At 30.4% G+C, this 17,337-nt stretch overlaps 1 protein-coding gene across 3 annotated transcripts in view; it reads left to right on the forward strand.

Moving 5' to 3' along the window:
- LOC143248881 (uncharacterized) overlaps positions 1 to 14,444 on the forward strand; it is a 39,046-nt gene extending 24,602 nt beyond the window's left edge. The window contains exons 4-7 of one of the 3 annotated variants that reach the window (XM_076497770.1): positions 2,638 to 2,805; positions 5,012 to 5,111; positions 9,170 to 9,295; positions 13,316 to 14,444. In XM_076497770.1, coding sequence (XP_076353885.1) covers positions 2,638 to 2,805; positions 5,012 to 5,111; positions 9,170 to 9,253 — 352 coding nt within the window. In that variant the 3' untranslated portion in view covers positions 9,254 to 9,295; positions 13,316 to 14,444. Of the gene's footprint in view, positions 1 to 2,637; positions 2,806 to 5,011; positions 5,112 to 9,133; positions 10,160 to 13,315 lie in introns of those variants that run through there. The other 2 variants (XM_076497771.1, XM_076497769.1) reach the window with 2 other exon arrangements.
- Positions 14,445 to 17,337: the final 2,893 nt, after the last annotated feature.

Raw genomic sequence — 17,337 nt, forward strand, 5'->3', positions numbered from 1 at the left:
AATCACCACTGTGCCTATTCCATACATGGACTATGGTCCTGTATTCAAGGATTGGCTCTGTGCCAGCTGGCAATCAACTTGGAGGTAGCAACGCAACAACAAGCTTTTCCAAATAAAACCCAGTATTGGACTTTGGCCGTCTAGCTTCCGTAAGGTTTGGAAGGAGGAAGTTGTTCTAATTAGACTACGCATTGGTCACAGTTGTTTAACTCATCGTGTTCTTTTATCTGGAACTGATGCACCAGTGTGTTGTTTGTATAACACTCAGATCACTGTTAGCCACATTTTACTTTCTTGTCATCGTTACGACTCTCGACGACGGCACTATTTTAAACACGGTCTGTCCAAAGGTTTGTCCATACATTAGACAGTGTTATTGGTGACAGTGACACTGTCCACCTTTATAAAGTTTTTAGTTTTCTAACGGCCATTAATCTTTTTAATGTCATTTAAGTGCTTTATATTAATTCATTACACCTTTTTAATTGTGGTTTAATAGTGGTTAAGAGTCACACTCTCTATTTCAATTTGAAATTGGAAAATGCCCATAACATTAAATAACCTGACACCAGGATTGGAAAGGCCAACTTCAGGCGACTAACGCTGCTGTTTGAACTACCTGTTAGTCGTCCTGGCGAGTTGTTATTACAATTTTGCTGCATGTCTTTTAACACTTTTATTACTTTTTGATATTGGCCATAATGACACATAACCTGGAGCCAGGACTGGAAAAGCCAACTTCAGGTGACTGACGGTGGTTCTTGTACTCAGGTGACTGACGGTGGTTCTTGTACTTACCTGTTAGTCTTCCTGGCAGGTTATGAAAATTACCATTTTGCTACAGAAAGTCTTTTACAACTTCTCCTACTCTGGTTTCTCTCTTAACATTGTTGACTAGGTGTCAACATTGGTTTTTTGCTTTTTATGTTTTTAAACTCTGTTTTGTTTTACCTTCATTTCCTTTAATGAATTTTACTACATTTACCTTATTTTTATCTTTTTACTGGACGTTTGGCACAGATAGCCTAGCTGCTTTGTGCCATAAAACACTAAATCAACCAACCAACCAACCTGCATTCTTATTTCTGTCTTAAGCGTGATAAACATGCATTTTCATATATAGTTGGACTTCGAGAGAAGTGCATGCAAATTCATGAGCAGTATATGCTACACTACAATATACATGTTGTTGTTTTTTTAATATCACTCACACCTACCTGCTTATTACAGATTAAGCTGTAAATCAGTGTTTAAAATGTTTAAGTTCAAGCTTAGCTATAACTCCTTCATAGGGATTGACTCTAGGAGATAATTTTTGTATCTAAATGCATAAAAATACAATTTCACCTAGTAGTTACCTGTCTTTTCAATGTATTGGCACAGTAAACTAAACAAAACAGTGATGGCAACATCTTGGATTGAAAATTGAGAAGGTTAGATTTGTGTCTTGGCATCACAATGTGTATTACTGTTGTGATGCTTTCAATAATATGTTTCAAATATTTGTTATTTAACAATTTATGAATCTTTAATTATAGTAACTCAAAAATTGTTACATAATTTTGTGATTTCATTGTAGACTGGTGGAATAGGAAAAGTTATTAAAGAGATCAGTAAGTTTGTAGTAGGCTCAAATATGCTTGAAATGATCACAATTTGGTAGCTAGTATTCTGTAAACAAACATTCATATGGTAGCTTGAATGAATATTTGGAGTGATTAAAAAAAAAATGAGAACAGTTATGATTTTTTTCTTCCAGAAATTACATGTTTGAATTAATTTTCAGAAGATAGTTTATATTTTACAGTAACAGTTGAGGTTACTGTCTTGTTTGTTTGAGCTAATTGCACTTAGTTAGCTACTATAATTACAAACTACTTTATTAGGACCACCAACCCAACACACAAATATACACTTTGTACACATACCAGTTAGTTGATTAAACAAAATGGACTGTTCAAATTACGTACTTATAAGTGTTGATGCTAAGATATTGATGTCACATGATATGAAAGGTATGTGAGGTCACTAGCACTAGCCATGGGTGATGGTTATGTTGTATGACAGAATTGTTTTAACCATTATTAGCAACTTTAGTTTAAATGGCATCCTGTTAATGCATGATGTTTGACTAGAAGTAAAAGCAATGTCATCTTATATGTCTCGTATTACATTCCAGTATAGTTGTCTCAAAAAGATTGTTGTACTCCATATTTCCCAACTTTAAATATATTCTAAAGATATAGGGAAGCTATTATTCTTTGCCCTGGGTTAACATGAAACACATTTTAGATAAATATAAATCATTTTCTGATACAAAATAGCTGTTTTGCTTTTCTATAACATTTCTAGGTTTAGAAATATTAGAGAATAATATAAAATAGGAGGCTTATCAATATGGTAGTTAACTTTTTTATTTTTTTTTATTTTAAGAATTGTATACAATTTTCATTGGTCAACCTAATTGAACATAACAAAGCATTCTGTCATCACTTTTAGTTTTATTTTGATATTAACTAGTTATATGAGTGGATATAAGCATGCTTGTTTCTAAAGATAAACATTGTTTTTCTACTGTCTGAGTTCTTGGCTAAAATTGACAACTAAGATTAATTATTATTTACCTTCTACACATAGATACCAAAATAAAACCAAAGCAGCAGCTTCAGTAGGATACCCTGCATATGGAGTGACTCAGCCACATAGTAAAGAAGAAACATTGCCCAGTGGGGACAGAAAGCTTGCTCAGAGTGCTCAGATGTATCATTACCAGCATCAGAAGCAGCAGATGATTGCTGTAGAAAAGTAATTTTTGTTACTCTTTAAAGTTCTTACTACTTACTAGTACACATATAATTGTTTTATAAGCTCATTTTTCTAAATGAACATTTCCAATTATGAATTTAAATACACATTTGTAAGTTCCTACATTTTCCCTGCATATAGGAAAATTCCTCTCACAAAGAAGAAATGTAAATAATAAATTACCAAAAACAAATCTATTTCAGGTTGAAACCAATCGGTTATCCTGTATACCCAAAATTGCTATTATTTGTTACTTTAGATTAAAAATAGCCTCTGAGATTGCAGCCATGTAGTCCCTGTTATTCCAACACAAAGCTGTATCTGTAACCCAATAGAGTTTGTAGCATTACAGATATGGCCATGAATAAATAACAGACTCACACAGAGAGAGAAAGAGACTTATGACATGCAGGATAGACTGGTTGAACTAAATGTTTATGAAACATAGATAATTTTTGAAATTTAAAGAATCTTAACTTTGCACCTTTGTCAGTTTAGAGTGTCAGTAAATATGACCCAGAGCTATTTGCACAGCATTTATTTTTGGATCTCATTGCTTTTTTTAGTGCTCATTCTGGTTGTTTTATTTAACAAAGAAATTATAATGACAATACTTTCACACCAAGATGAGCTATTTATATAAGATTTGCACTATTTTCCTTATGAAATGAGATGTGCATCAACTTTGAAGCACTTAAAATACACGGATATAAAATTTACGAAAATAAAGTGAAGCAACTGACAATACAACATTAACTAAGGGTTCTTACAATCATAAATTAGTTCTATAAATGTGAAGAGAGAAGATGAAACAGCACTCCAAGTATTAAAATATAGTTCATAAAAACTTCAGGTAAACTGGAAGGTCACAGCCCACTATTTGTATTCAATAATTGTTATTGCATTACTTGCAGAAACTAGTTTTTTGTAATCTAAAATTTTTAAAACAACCCATTAAGAATAGATTAATGGCATTTGCAATGATTCTATCAAAAGAAATTAAAAATGTGCTGCTATTTTCAAAAACACTTCACAACAATTTGTTTGAAAAAGTTTTGCTTCCTGAAAAGTTTTTGCTGATTGTGACAGGTACCTGTTGGGTATGCACAAATATAGTTTCGGTTTTGCTTCATCAAGTGGGAACTCTGAGAAATAGACAGTTAACTGTTTACCAGCAATAACGTATTTAATTGCATTTGTGTTTCTAATACGCTATTAAATTCAACAATTAATTAAAAGTGTTTTGCTCCTGATTTTCATTTGTATTCAATGTCCAATGCATCACATTCCAATGTCCAACAGTAGTCAGCAAGCATTGAAGGATTCCAATTGTCCTGATATTGATTTTCCATTGTAGCAATGTCCTGGTGGAACTGAATATTTCGATGAAACAGTATGTGATGAGCAAATTTGGATGTGATTTTTGTGATCAGCAGCCAAAATCTATAAGGAACACCCAACAGTGTTCAAGAAGCAAAAACTTTGTTGTGCAGTGAAATCAGTGGGGAATACAGAATTTCTGATTGGCCTTTGTTCATGTATATTTCAGCTAATTTCACAGAGCTAGAAAAGAAAACTTAGTAATCTTGCATTTTGTTAAAGATGGATGAAACTAAGCAACTGCAGCTGTATGATATGTTATTAGTTGTAATACTTAAAACTGTATTAAAATTTTAAAATGCAAGGTATTGAATAACTTGTAAGCATGAAATTTAAAAATGATTATTAGTTATTCTGCAGCTTAATGTCACTGATTTTTATTTTGTCACTCTAAAGTTATTTATTTGTGGAATTATTTTGTACATTGTTTAAAGTTCATTTTCATCTTATGACATACGCTGTAAAAAAAACAGATATTGCATTGCTTTTGTGTTTATGCAGTTTTTTCTTCTGAATGACCAATTACTAAAGCATAGAAAATATAAGCCCATATTACAGCTCTTTCTTTTAAAATAACTTATCAATGTAATGTTGACATTAAATATTTTCTATGTACTAGAATATATAACATGCCAAAATGACTTTATGGCTTAATAGTGATATAATCTTGCAGTAAACGTTAAAGACTGGAATTTTAAATTACTGTGTAACATTTATTACTAAAGTGTTTGTCTTTAAAGACTGATGTTCTTTTCAAGTTGTATGTGTATGGCAGGCCTGATGTAAGTGAGAGAGGAAATTTTATGTTGTTGTTATTTTGTGCTAGGTCAACTTCTAACAGACACACCTCAGTTTCTGATATTGAATCAGAAGAAGAGAATGAAGAAGGAGACTACACTGTGTATGAATGCCCTGGATTGGCTTCGGTAACTTGATTTTTTTAAGATTTACTACTCTTTAGATATGATCACAGAAGAACTTTACTGCACCAGTTTTATAATAAAGTGATAAAAGGAAGTTTTTTTGCATAAATTAAAATATAATAATAATACCTACAAAGAAGTACTTTAGTTAACTAACCAGACTTGAAGGGATGCTACACAAATAGAAGAAATATGATTAAGGTTTGTGCACTATTTTTGTTTTGGATAAAAAACAACAACAAAAAAAAACTGGTAAGAAACTCCAGTTATCCTGTAGTTTTTAGCCCATATGTAGTATACATGATTTTAATAGCATCTGTGCAAATTGTATAGAATTTCCATTTGTGAAACCTCCCAGTGATAAGTTTTTAACAACAACCACTTGAAACTCTACAAGTACTTTATTAATTTATTAACAATTTATATATTTATTAACAAAGAATGTGGTTTTAACAATATAGCTTGTCAATATCAGTAGTTTGAATTCCTAATTTGTATGAAATTATGGACTTAGTATTTTGACATCACAAACATCTAATTTTAAACAGTGCTGCATTCAACATGCCATGTGTCTCACTGAAGTCTGTTTTGAAATGTGTACTTTTAATATTTACTTTAAATTAAGAAGTTAACTCATATATAATATTAGTTTGAATTACAATATACAATTTGATTTCAAACTTATTGACATAAATTTATGAAATAGTAGTTCAATAAAATTTTGAATGCAAGTCAACAATCATAATGACATGGCCTTTGCACCCTGACCTGTTGCAAAAAGGTTAATAAATAAGCTTAGTAATCTGAAAATTTTTAGCTTCAGAGCCTAAGTTCAAGTCCATCTGCTGTATAGATCTTCCCTCTTAGTAACTACAAAGCAAGTTCACACCAACAGTATGCATAGTACAGATGTTTGTTGCTGACAGTAAATTTGAACGTGTACACTATTGCTAACAGTACATATGAACTTGCGTACTTACTAATTCTAACATATTTATTCATCATTTAAAAATCTTAGTCATCCATATCACTAAAATCATATGTCACATGATATGAGGAAATTTTTATGATGTATATAAAGGTGTTGAAGAATTTTTTAAAATATTTATTAGTACTTATATGAAAACTTATAGGTCAGTCATGTTTGCTGTTGTTTCTAGCTTTATTTAAGGAACACTAAAATGTTCCTGAAAGGTTTTAATTTTCCCCCTATCATTACTTTACTCATACTATAAACAAAATATAACATTTTTCCAAATATTAAACATTTCATGGGGAAAGAGCTGAAAGTAATTTCTTTTCACTGATTTATTTCAAATTGTATACTGTGTTAACAGGCAATTTATGTTAGACCTTAAATTTATATCCAAAATAACAAACCAAATTTAACAAGTCTTTATGTTGTAATGTTTTTATCAGTTAATGATATTTTAACCTTTTCATTACTGTTTATGGGTCAAAGGCTATGTCATGTTGTTTATGACTTGCATTGACAATTTTATTGGACTACTGTTTTATGAATTTATATTAATAAATCTGGTATCAAACTGTAGAGTATAATTCAGATTTTAGTATTATACATTATTCAATTTCTTAGTTTAAAGTAAATATAAAAAACAAATTAATTTTTGTATGTCATGTGGTACATTGAATGCTGTACTGGTTTAAATTAGATGTTTTGTAGGTCAAGATGCAAGCAAAATCTGTTGTTTTGCATGAATAAGGAACTAAAATTACTGCTATTGACAAGATAATATTTAAAATAAGATCCTCCTTTTTTTCCTGTTTGCTGAGATGTCACTCATATATGAATCAAACACAGTGACCTTGCTCACCTTTTTCAATTCCTGGAAATGGTATCTTATATATACTTATGTGTGACATGAATAACCAAACTGAAAGCTCAAAATGGTACCCCTTGTTGCTTCCTCAGCCATTTTTGTTTGTTAGAACACCATCTCATTATTTTAAAATGAGATTTCAAAGAAGTGCGTTGGGTCTTTAGTCTGTTCAAAATTTTGTACTTTGTTAGACCAAAATACAGCTTAGTTACTACACTTGATAAATTATAATGGAATTCTATGGTATCAGTATAGTAATTTATGACTTTTTGGTTATTCAAATGCATGTGTGTAAAACCTTAAAAAAATATTTTGTTTCCCATCCTCCACATGCAAAATTTCTTAAGCCTTGGCAATCTATGAAAAAGCAGTGGGCAAGTACAAAGATCATAACAAGAAGAGATAATTGTTTGCTTTACTTCTTCATTTGTTGTTCTGTGTTTTAAGAAAACTAAATTTAAGAACTTAATTGTAAATAGTAATAATCTATGTACAAGTATAATTAATAATAATCCACTGTTTTGTATTATTGGATATATTGGATATTATTGGAAATCAAAATGATTTCTACCTTAGCCAGCAATAGCTGAAAGGTCAATATAATAAAAATAATGAACATATATATAAATGTACAGTGTTATGGCATTTAAGTGACTTACATATTTGTTTCCGAGTTATAATTTGTAGTAATTCTGTAGAACAAAGACAGTGTAATTTATATTTCTTAATATTTTATGGTGGTTGTGGGATCAAATTGGCATATCCCATATAGGTATGATAGAGAAAATAACAGACAAAATATAAAGTTTTACTGAAAACAAACTCAAACATTTGAAGTGTATTAAGGAGATCTTAGAGATTACACAAATAATATTTGAAATTTTTGGGATGAAGAATAGTTTTTAATCATAACATGAAATCACTTTAAACTCAGACTAGTAACTAAACAGACTCAATATTTTCACAAACAAATCTTTTAGTAAAAATAATTCATTAAAAAAATCTGTATTTCTGTCTACAAAAGACTTAGTCATTACTAAAAGTCTACCAATTTTTTTCAAGGTGCACATAGAACGTTAAAAGTTGCAGTGCATACAAATGTGTATACAAACTTGTGTATTTTATACCAAGTTCATTATAAAATGGTTAAAACTAGTTTTGTCTGAATGTTTTTAATAAAAAAAAGTTATTAACAGGCATTGCCTAGAGTTTTTGTCTCTCTCTTCACCAAAATTTGACAGTTTTAATGATAAACTTTAAAATAATTTAAATACAGCTTACCTAAAGGTAAATTATGAATAATGCATTATCACTGTTTTGCTTATATTAATAACAGCTATTAATGTAGGAGAGTTGTATAACTTGTATGAACTTTTAGTAATTTTTTAAAGTTTTTAAGTGAATAGCAATATACCAATATGTGTACTAAAAATACATTTGTGAGCTAACCATAGGTTAGTTGGGAATATAAAGATTCTTTATTTAACAACATTTAATTAAGAACAGTATAATGCATTTTCATTATTCATGGTAACGAAATTGACAAATGTTGTATTTTGTGAAATCTTTATCACTGTATGTAGAATGTATTTCAATGATAAGTTCTTCCCATATTATAATACCGTTTTTCTATGAACATTGAACATTGAAATGAAAGAAAAAGATTATTTAAATATAATATTAGATGCAATAGAATGACAAATGAAACTTATTGATAGGCTTGTAGTGACTTACATTTGTCATATTGTAAAACAAGTTGTGCGAGTCTCACACAGAAAAGATGTGCCCACAGCATTGGCACCTGTCAGCTACAACTGAAATTTGGAGCTATGAATGTGTTACAAGAGTGACTGTCAAATCAACTTATTGATTAGAGTATCCCACTCTGTGACTTTATTGAGTGATAAAAGAAATATAAAACATTCAAATATATTAATAATGTTATATGTTTTATGAAATATTACATCATTGTTTTGCTTTAGGACAGGAAAAAGTTGCATGTCTTTCTTGGCAGTTTGAATGGCAAATGTGTTAATTTGAAACTCACCAGTTACTTCTACTAGGTATACCAGTTTTCATTAAAACTCCTGTACACTTAGTCATTTTAAACAATTTCCAGAAAGGGAATTTTGCTAAGTTATTTTGACTAATGTTTTTTGTAATATTTTAATGTTTTTTTTACAGCAGTTTTGCACTGATTGAATGTCTTTTGTCATTCAGACAGGAGAAATGGAAGTCCAAAACCCACTATTCAGTGAAGAACCAACCCACAGAATGAAAAATAACATCAGACAGCAGTTTTGAAAATGTTTTTATGTAACCAGTACACTAGAACCAAATTGCTAGGTTAGCACCTTTAAATGTGTGATCCTTTGTGTCATATACATATATATAAATAAATAAATATATATATATATATATATATATATGGAGAGATAGATTTGTATATAACACGAAATTATTGAGGATTAGGTATCTCTAGTTACATATATGTGAATGTCTTAATGAATTATTTTAATATAAATTTTCTGAGTTACATAAGTATATAAACTCTATAGCAATACCAAAGAATTATTGCATTATTAAGATATTTAAAGTTTTATTTATTTACAAAGTTAAACTCTTCTACCATCTTTGTACTAGATTTTGTAGATAAAATTGTGATTTATTTTGGAACTTTCAAGCAGTTTCAACCTAATATTGTAAGTATGCACTGTAAGAGTTGGCCATATTATGTGTTAAAAGCTGTAGCAGCAGTCCAAATAATGATATAGTTTAATAGGTACATGTGTAGCATGCTAAACTAGTTTGTAGAGCTAAATACAAATTACTATTAATTATTGGCATATGTAGATAGAGTCCTTTAAAAGTTATTGAAGGTTTGATTTGTTTTAAATATTTAAAAGATCTCTTGTTTATCCTACTCATAGAAGAAGCAATATATATATTGCTTCTTCTAGGATACAATGATGTAACTATCGTATGAGATATAAACGTCTTGTCAAATGCATTCAGGAAAGAACATTTGGTAACTGTGACAGTTAAATATGTTTTATGTAACAATACCAGCATAGTGCAGTGTTCAAGATTGATTTAATGCATGAAGTTTACTGAAAAATACTGTATATTTGGTTTCTGTTTAAAAGAGTTGTCAGAGCAACAGTTTTTTTTTTTATTTCTTGTCATTGAAATAATAAAAGGTTAAGTTTGATACATACTGTATTCAGGTGATAGAACTAGTCCTAGGTTTTCACTCAGAAATATAGAAATCTTTTTTTTTTTCAGATACCTTTAAAAAACTTTGGGATGCTATGTATAATTGGTTTTCTATAACAAACAATCTTAAAGAATTTACATAATATATCCAGACTTTATGAATAATCAATTGTAAATGACAGAATTACACAATATTTTAAATATATATGAGTTTAATGTGATGTTGTAATTTACATGTATACTGAAGTATATAAAAAAAGGAACTTTTCATCTCCTACAGTTAGACTTATTTAGTTCTTGACCATAACTGAAAAAGGACTTTTTTCTTGACAATGCTGTGAAGGTTTTAAAGTGTCTTTTTGCAAGTTAAGAATATTTATCACAGAGAATGAAGAGTTAACATTTTCAGTAATAACTTAGGTGAAATAAATACATTTACAAGTACTTATATTGGTGGTTCTCTGTGGTCTGTAGGCTCCCTTTGTGGAAAGGCTATATAATTACAAAAGGAACTGGTAACAGTGTATAGATCCTATTCTAGTCCTCTGATATAAAAACAAGAAACTTGAATGGTCCAGAACAAAATGTTTGAGAACCATTGGCTTAGATGATGCACTTTTTGTCCATATTATACATGACCTGCAGTAGCACAGCGTAATGTCTTTGGACTTGTACTGCTAGAAACTTTTTCAATACCCTTGGTGGGCAGAGCACAAATTGCTCTTTGTTAGCTTTGTGCTTAATAACAAAGAACAGCAACTATAATAAACACACCCATAATATTTCTTTGTTTTTTTTTATTTTGTGTGAAAGTTTGTGTTATTTTTAAGTAATTAGTAATTTTTGTCATTATGTAAGGTATGTAGTAAGAGGCCAGCTACATTTTTGTGTGAAGTTAACCAAAGAGTATGATTTTTCTCATTATATTGTGTAAAATAGATTAAGGAAAAATGATAGTATAAATTACAAATGAAGTATTGAGATCTCAACTGATTCATTGTGTTGTGAAAACATAGTTTAAGAATTGATCTACCAAAGTAAAACTAAAAAATTTTTTCTTTCAAAGCAGCTGATATAATATTATCAGTGTGTAAAAGGAAACTAGTGAAATATTGTAGTATAAAAAATGTTTGTTGCATTTTCACTCAAAATGCTTTGGTAAAGTATTTTAAAATATTCTAATTTAGCATTTTCTAGGTTATTTATGAAATTTTCCATTGACATCTGTTCATTATAAAACAGATTATAAATGTAGCTTGTCAATATTCCTAATAAAGACAAATAAGTTAAGTAAATGAAATATAACTCAGGGTATTAGATATTTTAGATGAAAAAGATAGGAAGGTAATTTCATATGTTCTTTTACAGTGTTGGTAAAATATTACTGTAATTGCTGGATATAGTATTTTGGAAATCTTCCTGTAATTGATTTAATAACAAAACTTATGACATATGTTATTTGAGTTGATTATAACGAAGGCAGAAGAATGGTAAAATTCAATAAGTAATAGTTTTATTGTATTTACCAATTCAAAAGTGTTGTTTAGCTCACCAATAAAAGTAAAAAGTGTATACTTTATCTGAAATTAGATATAGTATCTGAAAGAATTGTGTACAACTTTTATTATCAATTTGTATTGAAGAAGTTTAAATGCACTTTTATATTAATCTGTTAAGGTAGTGGGTTTAGTTATAATGGGGTTTCTCTATGTTTTTTGTTTGTTTTTTTGTTATCAGGTTAAGATTTGTGCATATTAATTCTTATATAAGTACCCATCAAATAAGTAATCTTATGAAAGAAAAACTTGTGCAGATCAAGCTTTTAAATATTCAAAGAAAATGTACAAAAAATATAGTTTTCATAGTATTTTTTCTTGTTTAAATCTCAGGAATAACATTCTTACAAAACAAATGTTAAATATGTAAACAAACAAAAATACAGGTGTAATTAAATCTCATTCCATGGCTAATATCTCAAAATGTTTTATACTGTATAAAGTAAGTTAAATTTTAAAGTGTGGTATTAGGGAAACTTAATCTGGATAGGCCTGAACCTTATAAGGCAGTTAAAATTTGGTAAGTTGTACATACTTAGACTATAGATGATATAAATGCATTTTGTTTCTTTGTTTTTCCTTCCACTGTAGAAAGCAATAAAAACTAATGAAAAAAAAGCTGTTTCTTGTTGTTTTTGTGTGTGACACAGTCTTTTGTTTAATATATTCAAGATTGTTTAAAAACAAACCTTAGTGTTGTAATGTTCATTTTATAAACTGGAATTGAGAATGTACAGAGAGCTGGCCAGTGTTGTCTGAGTTTTTATGCTAACGATAGGGGAAAAAAAAAGTTTGTACTATGAATATGTCTTTCCATATCATAATAAATTGTTATAATTGATCATAGCATGGTGAAGAATAATTTTTAATTTTAAAATAATGCATCACTATTGCTTCAATTAAATTAAAATCACAGAAATTTGTTAGGTTTTGTGTTAATGTGAGTCATTTTAAAAATCTTGAAATTACTCCATTAAAATGTCCAATAGAAACTGGACTATGGAAATTAGGTATTTCCAACAAAGAAGTGACCAGAATAAACAATCTTAACAACAACAGCTTTAAAATATGAATTAAGACATTTAAACCTACAAGATCTGTAAATCGGAGAAGAATCTTTCTCCTGCAAGATGCATTTCCATTGACTTGTGTGTGTTTCCTTCAGGTGGCATAATAGTGTGTCTCTGGACTCAGACCATTAAAAACAGGATTTTGATATCTATGGTGGGTAGAGCACAGAAAGCCCATTGTGTAGCTTTGTGCTTAATTTCAATCAATCAATAAATTATTGACTTGTGTTGACCAAGTGGAAGTGATGTTAATTCAATGCTCCATACTAATAGAAAATGTCAGATTTACCTGTATAAACACGCACCATCATGTTACTGGTCATTTTTATGCAAAGAAGTGAAGACTGCAACCTCTAGATATAATGTACTTGGCCAGTGTGTGAAGTTGCAATAAAATATTCATGGACATAGTAGGCATTATCTATTAGAGAATAACAAAGGAAGAAAAACAACTTAGCTGGCTTCTGAACCAAATGTGTTTCAAAAATTGGACAGAATGGTATTAAAAGAATAATTACTTCCAGATCTCCCATCCAAAAACCAAGATTCACACCTACCCCTGAAGGTATGTCTAACCTCTGAACATGTACAGGACTGAAGAGAAACAATAGTTTCTGAGTGCCCCTGGATTGCCTCTTGGGTTTTCCCAGTGAGGTTTAAAAACCAGAATGACTACCATGACAAATAAGAAAAAGGATAATAAAAGAAAGTAGAAAACACAGTATACCTGCATACTACATTGTCATTTAAGAATTTCCACTGATTTCCCATAGTGCAAGTTGTTGCATCCAGTTTGTCATTTTTCAAAAAGATATTACAAATTGAAGAATTTACATTATTTGAGGGTTTTAGAAGTTTATTATAAATATTTTATTATTTGTATAGTTAATTTTCCTCTTTGTTTCTGTGGTCTAAATTATCCTTGGTAATAAAACATTTAAAAACTTAATGTTTCATTCATATGGGTATGCCTTTTTTTTTTAAACAAATGAAATTGAAAAGTTACCTTTTTGTTTCGTTTTAAGGTATATTTTATCATTAAATTAATATTCTTATCTGTTTAAGTACAATAAAATTATTTCCTTATTTCCAGTAGCAGTAAAATGCCTAATTTTTGTGTATGCTTTTTATGCACATTAGTACTTTTTGATCACTGCCATGTCAACCATATTCTTTATTGTGGCATGTGATATTTCTTTGGCCAATCAAATATAGAAAGTGCATACTAGCATACTTCAGTTGCTTGTTACTGGCTTGAAAAGAAGTCAATAAATAATGTTTTAGCCTAGAGAATGAACAATTAGTTCCAATTTTAAAGTTTTTAGTGAAATGAGATACAATCATTATCAAGGTTAATAATTTTTTACTGTATTGTAGCCTACACCTAATGTAAAAACGTATTGCAGGAAATTGTGCTCTTGATTTATCAAGGCTTTCAGTAAAATAACTGATGTAGATTTAGACTTCTTGAGCATGTATAACTTTCATTTTTAGGTCTGGAATTTTCTTGTTTTCTTATGATATGGTATTTGTCAACTTGATAAACTTTATGTTTTACAAGTTTTATACTGCTTTCCTTGGAGACAATATGAACTGTTGAAAAAACTGAATTGTATACATTTAAAGATATAAATTAAGTTGTATCCAACAAAAGGCTTTCTGGTTGTGCTTTGAACGTTTCAATATCCTTGTACTTGAAGATGTGAACTAACAGCTGCAAGCTGTTGCTAGATGTAATACAGATAACAAGGTTGACATTTTGCGAGAAATAGCTCATTATTTGCACCATATTTGAAAATATTTAATAAATGTCATTCTTAACATTAAGTTTTTAAACATATATTACTTTTATTTTATTTTTTTGCATGGGGAGTGAAATTACTGGGAATCAAATAACTTACGACCAACTCGGACAAACCAAAAAAATGCCCTTAATGATTTTGAATCATTCGTAGGAAGTGCTTCCTTTGATGTGTTACCATTGTCAGCTTAGAAAATTGCGATGGTGAGAATACTAGGTCTAGGGTACACAAATATATTTTGGCAAGTCGGGTCTCATCTTTAGACAGTTTTATTTTTCCAACATAGTGTTTGAAATGAATTGCCTTCAAGTGTTGTAGAAGCAGTAAATTCAAGTGAGATTAAGAAAAAGCTTCGTAAGTATATGGATAATAAAAGCTGGCTTTAAAATTTTTAAATGTATTTATCAATAGTTTTTGTTTTGTTTTTAATTTCGTGCAAAGCTACACGAGGGCAATCTGCGTTAGCCGCCCGTGATTTAGCAGTGTAAGACGAGGGATAGCAGCTAGTCATCACCGCCGATTCTTGGGCTACTCTTTTACCAACGAATAGTGGGATTGACCGCACATTATAACAGATACGAGTCGAATGCCTTAAGCCACCTGGCCCTTTACTTTATGTCAGAAGACGGAACAGCTGAGATGGACCAATAGGCTCCATGTTGTTCTATCCCCGAAATGGCAAAGCAATATGTCTGCAGACTCTTAGTGCTAGAAACCATATTTTAATACCCATGGTGAGCAGAAAACAGATAGCTTATTGTGTAGCTTTGTGCTTAATTTCAAACAAACCATGTTGTTCCAAAACATTCTTATAAAATTTTAAACTTCTTAAGACCCTCCTTCCTTCTACAAATGTTTTCGATCTACGGATATATTTATCTTCAGTTTGTTCCTCGCTTGGTACAGCGATAAGTCTTTGGATTTACAACACTAAAATCAGGGGTTTAATTCCCTTCGGTGGACTCCGCATATAGCTCAACGTGGCTTTGCTATAAGAAAAACGCATATCTTCAGTTTACTTTTCTGAAAATAAAAAAAATAATATTAAAAATCTGTTTGAAGTTTTGACGTTGATCATTTAGAAACGTATGGTAAATAAATATTAATCAGTTTTGTTGCAGATACACATTTTCAGGTTAGGATATATCACGAATTTAAAGAATGTAGTCAAGTCGTACTTATCATTTGGAAAACAGAGAGCAAAGAAAAGGGTAAAAATCCACTAGTTATTCGATTTTGATTAGACGTAATGTTAAATGTAATTACTAAACAGAATAGTCTGACTCAATACACCTATGGTAAAAGTAAAATAGTATTGGGAAACAATACTCAATTTTTTAATAATGGTTACAGTACTTTATTACATTATCTGCTTGTTTATTCAAACATTGCGGAATTTTACTACAAATAGTTCATACAGTTACCAGAAAAATATATAATATTAGGTCATACCATAAGTAATGTCGTTTGTAACACTAAAATTTAAAAGGAGAAAAAAAACTAAAAATAACAAGTTTAATCTATTATGTATTTTCCATCGCTTTCAATAACAGTCTGCTAACATCTCAAAAGGTTTTCAGTACCATGCTTATAACATTCAGATGGTTTTGAGACAAAAAAAAAGGTTCAAAAACTATTCTTGAACTCATCCATAGAAATAAACTGCTTTTCTTTCAGATGCTGCTGCAAGCTTCTGAAAAGGAGCAAGGTCAAGAGAATAAGGGTTCTCCCAGCCAAGTTCTTCAATTTTTCGTGGAAGTGATGATAGTAGTATGAAGCCGTGTATTATCATGGTGGAAAACAACTCCTTTCCATTTCACCAAAATAGATCTTCTTTTTTTTTGATGTGCAGTGTTCAGTCGGTCCAGTTACTGACAGTGTCTCTCAGCAGTGATTGATTTGGTTGTAATAACTCAAAGTGTATTACACCACCTTTATCCCACAAAACACTAAGTAAAACCTTCCTAGGGTGCAAATTCGCTTTTGGTTGTGGTGTAGCTGGTTCTCCTGCACTAATCCATTGTCGACGACACTTAACACTTTTGATAGAGTACATATTTCTCATTTCCAGTCACTAGACGTTTCAAAAACTAAGCTAGAAGTACACGAGAGTAAAGAGATGTACAGATATCTACTCATTCTCTCAGCTTATCAGCTGACAACTCATGTGGTATCCACTTCCCAACTTTGAAACTCTATCAAGTTCTTGCAAATGTCGATGGACAGTGGAAGGAGATCATTTGAGTTTCCGGACTAATTCTTCAACAGTTACGGCACAAACCTCCTTAAGTGTTGCTAGAAGCAGTTCGTTATTAAACTCAACAGGGCGCCCAGTGCGAAGTGATCCGTCAAACTGCAGTCACCAGTTCTAAACCTATTGTACCATTTTGACACTTCCTCACATTCAGAATGTCATCGCCGAACACTTCTTGAATGTTCTGCGTAGCTTCGGGAGCAGTTTTCCCTTTTCTAAACTCGTAAAACATTATATGCCTTATGTGCTTCTCTGACACTTCCATGATAATTGGGGCTTCTAAATTAAATAAAGCAAAAACTAGTAAAAAAACGAACTGTTTTACACTTAATGCCATCATGTCATTCCATATAATTTATATTACTTTGAAAATAACTTCATTTAGCTAAGAAATTGCATTTAAACTTATCCTATTTCAACGGCATTACTTACGGGATGACCTGATATTTTATATAATATAAGATAATTACCAAACTTTTATAAAGGTGGC

Source organism: Tachypleus tridentatus, chromosome 4 (genome assembly GCF_004210375.1).
Source record: "Tachypleus tridentatus isolate NWPU-2018 chromosome 4, ASM421037v1, whole genome shotgun sequence".
NCBI classification, from domain to species: Eukaryota; Metazoa; Arthropoda; class Merostomata; order Xiphosura; family Limulidae; genus Tachypleus; species Tachypleus tridentatus.